The sequence below is a fragment of the Arabidopsis lyrata genome, assembly GCF_000004255.2.
Source record: "Arabidopsis lyrata subsp. lyrata unplaced genomic scaffold ARALYscaffold_1, whole genome shotgun sequence".
In the NCBI taxonomy this organism is placed as follows: domain Eukaryota; kingdom Viridiplantae; phylum Streptophyta; class Magnoliopsida; order Brassicales; family Brassicaceae; genus Arabidopsis; species Arabidopsis lyrata.
Genome location: NW_003302555.1, coordinates 12,631,429 through 12,633,943, shown reverse-complemented (window position 1 = coordinate 12,633,943; position 2,515 = coordinate 12,631,429). Strand labels below are relative to the sequence as shown.

The 2,515-nt window shown below is 36.6% G+C and overlaps 1 protein-coding gene across 1 annotated transcript; it reads right to left on the bottom strand.

The window, feature by feature from the left end:
- Positions 1–218: 218 nt before the first annotated feature.
- LOC9329595 (OPA3-like protein) lies at positions 219–2,515 on the bottom strand. The gene is made up of 4 exons (XM_002890734.2): positions 2,180–2,515; positions 1,893–2,027; positions 1,262–1,348; positions 219–704 (listed from the first exon to the last, which is right to left on the bottom strand). Exons 1-4 carry the CDS (start codon positions 2,306–2,308, stop codon positions 540–542), a joined length of 516 nt encoding a protein of 171 aa, XP_002890780.1. The 5' UTR covers positions 2,309–2,515; the 3' UTR covers positions 219–539.

Sequence of the window (2,515 nt, the reverse complement as noted above, 5' to 3'; positions counted from 1 at the left end):
TAAAGAATAAAAAAGAACACCGATCGAGACTTTTTGTGGAATAAACAGAACGACATACCCATAGGTTCCTTTCGTCTCTCATTTAAAATGAAATCGTTTAGGGATAAAGACATTATTCTTTTGTAAGAATTGATCGCCTTTTACCACAAAACCAAACTAGTTGTCGCTATAGTTTTGACCTTATTAGATCATGGATAAATATGATGTAGATTTTGTAATGTGAAGAAAGAAATATTTTGGTATATCTCTCAAGGTCGCTTTCACAATGAATTCGTCATTATCCAACATTACCTAAAATCGAGCCATTGGTCTCAAAAGACCAAATCTAAGCAACTAATGTTGAAAAGACAAAACCTCAACATCAAAACTGTTTTGATTTGTCACCTAATTTGATTATTAAAAAGCAGATAGTTCTTGATGATGATACATGAATGTGGAGGAGAGAATCAGAAACTCCTCAGCTCTTGTGAAAAAGAATCATTACCGAATTGTTAACTTTGGTTTGAGTCTTGTAGATTGAATAAGATGGTGATGATGATTCAACTGGATTTGTCTGGTTTCCCACTAGCCGTAGTACCGGGCTGTGGTTTTAACTGGAAAATACCGCTCAACCCGCGTGCCTTAGCAAGTTGTTCAAGCTCCTCTAGCTTGCTCTTGAGATCCGCCACTTGCTTTTCTAGTTCTTCATCTTTTATTCTCAAATCCTGTAAAACCAAGAGATTCACAAATCTCAACCAAATCAATAATCAAACCTCAACATTGATATTTCTGAGTAGTCTATCTTATTAGAACAAGCACACAAGTTTGTTCGGTCTCTTAACTAGTGTAATGCTATTTTGTTTAGTTGTTACTGCAGATTTCAAGCTAATGTGAACATACATTGAATACGAATGTTGATAATTGTTTTCATCTATGGCACAACATGTAACCATGTTTATAAATGTTTACAAAGCTCCTTCAAATAAGACGGATATTTTAAAGCTTCAAGGAATGAGAACCAATTCTACAGGCTGCAACTTTTAGGAAGTCTGGAGTTGGGAATCTGAAAACATTACCACCATTTCCTTAAAACCATTTATCTATGCGAGTTTATATTATAAGTTCTCCCTGAGCATGTTGATATTCATATTTGATGAATTAATATGCAACCCACTCTCTACTAACTAACAGTGTCAGTATGTAACAATGCTAAATCCTGAACAGCACATGGGAGTCTACACTTAATGAGGCAAAAATTATTTTCCAAAAGTATTCAGTGTACCTCTAGTTCTTGCTTACGTGCTTCCTCTTTTCTTGCCTCAGACCGTGAACTCCTCTGCACCTCAAAAACAACAACGGCTCCACCGACCTGCACATATAATCTATTAGTCTACAGAACAATTGAGAATTGCATAGAAGAATGACACTCAGACCAGCTTTTTTATATAATTTATCTGACTTTGACACCATGCAAGATATCCACTAAATTGATACGGGACATATGGAAGAAACTAACAATTGTTAACTTATTAGCATAGGTTGTGCTACCAGACAAACAAGAGCAAGAAATAATCAATCATATGGTAGATTTCCCTTAAAACTTTAATATTTTGTATCTAAAAACTCTCCAACGCTTATGTGGATAGTAACTCATCAAAATACACCTACAGATAGCTGAAACAAGACTAGAGTCTGATTAGATGGCATCACAAGCTATGATTGAGTAGAACCAAATCATTCCATCAAAAGAGCTCTATCACATAAGCTGTTAAGTTTCCCTCCATCCCCTAAACATGTTAACCATGATCCAGTTGCTCAAGGTCACAATAACCCATTTCACATAAACCATAACCAATTGGTGAGAATGCACAAGAGAATTCACTGCATAAAGAAAGTTGAGTAAAGAGTGTTACCCCAAAGAGAAAGATCTCTCCAATGAGGTCAACAGCAGCTTGAACAGCCTTTTCCTCATCTAAGGGACGAATCTCTACATCAGTGGCATGACCATATATCCGTCTTTGCATTTGCGTCGTGATTCGATGATTTCTCTATTCACATAATCCAACAACACAATCAAATTCCAACAACTATTAACCTAAACCACGCCTTTCTCTGCAACAAATCCTACTAGATTCTGGAAGTTCAAAAATCGAGATCAAGAGAAGCAACGAATCTCAAAAGCGAGTTTAGAATCAGAGACCTGAGCGAAGTTGATGATAGATTGACGAAACTTTGGATGAACCTTAGCTTGGTGCTTGAGCTGACTAGCCAATGGTTTACTTATGGTTTTGACGGCGAGTGTGCCCAGTTTCATCAACGGCAACACCATTTTTTTTTATTCCAAAAAAGCTTTGAAGAATCTGAGTGCGAGAGATTTGGAGCTAAATTAGGTGAGCACAGAAATCGACATTGGGATCAATCCAGGTTTATCTTGGATCCGATTTGAAGAAGAAGAAAGAAGAAGCTGAGTCGTTTTGTTTGGGTCGTCTTTTTACAACTTTATTTTATTTGTGCGAATCGACCCTTCTCTTTGTTT

Coding starts and splice junctions, on each gene's coding strand:
- LOC9329595 (XM_002890734.2), bottom strand. CDS start 2,308: ATGGTGTTGCCGTTGATGAAACTGGGCACACTCGCCGTCAAAACCATA. Junction 2,028..2,179: donor CTATCATCAACTTCGCTCAG/GTCTCTGATTCT, acceptor TTATGTGAATAG/AGAAATCATCGAATCACGAC. Junction 705..1,261: donor CACGTAAGCAAGAACTAGAG/GTACACTGAATA, acceptor TTGGTTTTACAG/GATTTGAGAATAAAAGATGA.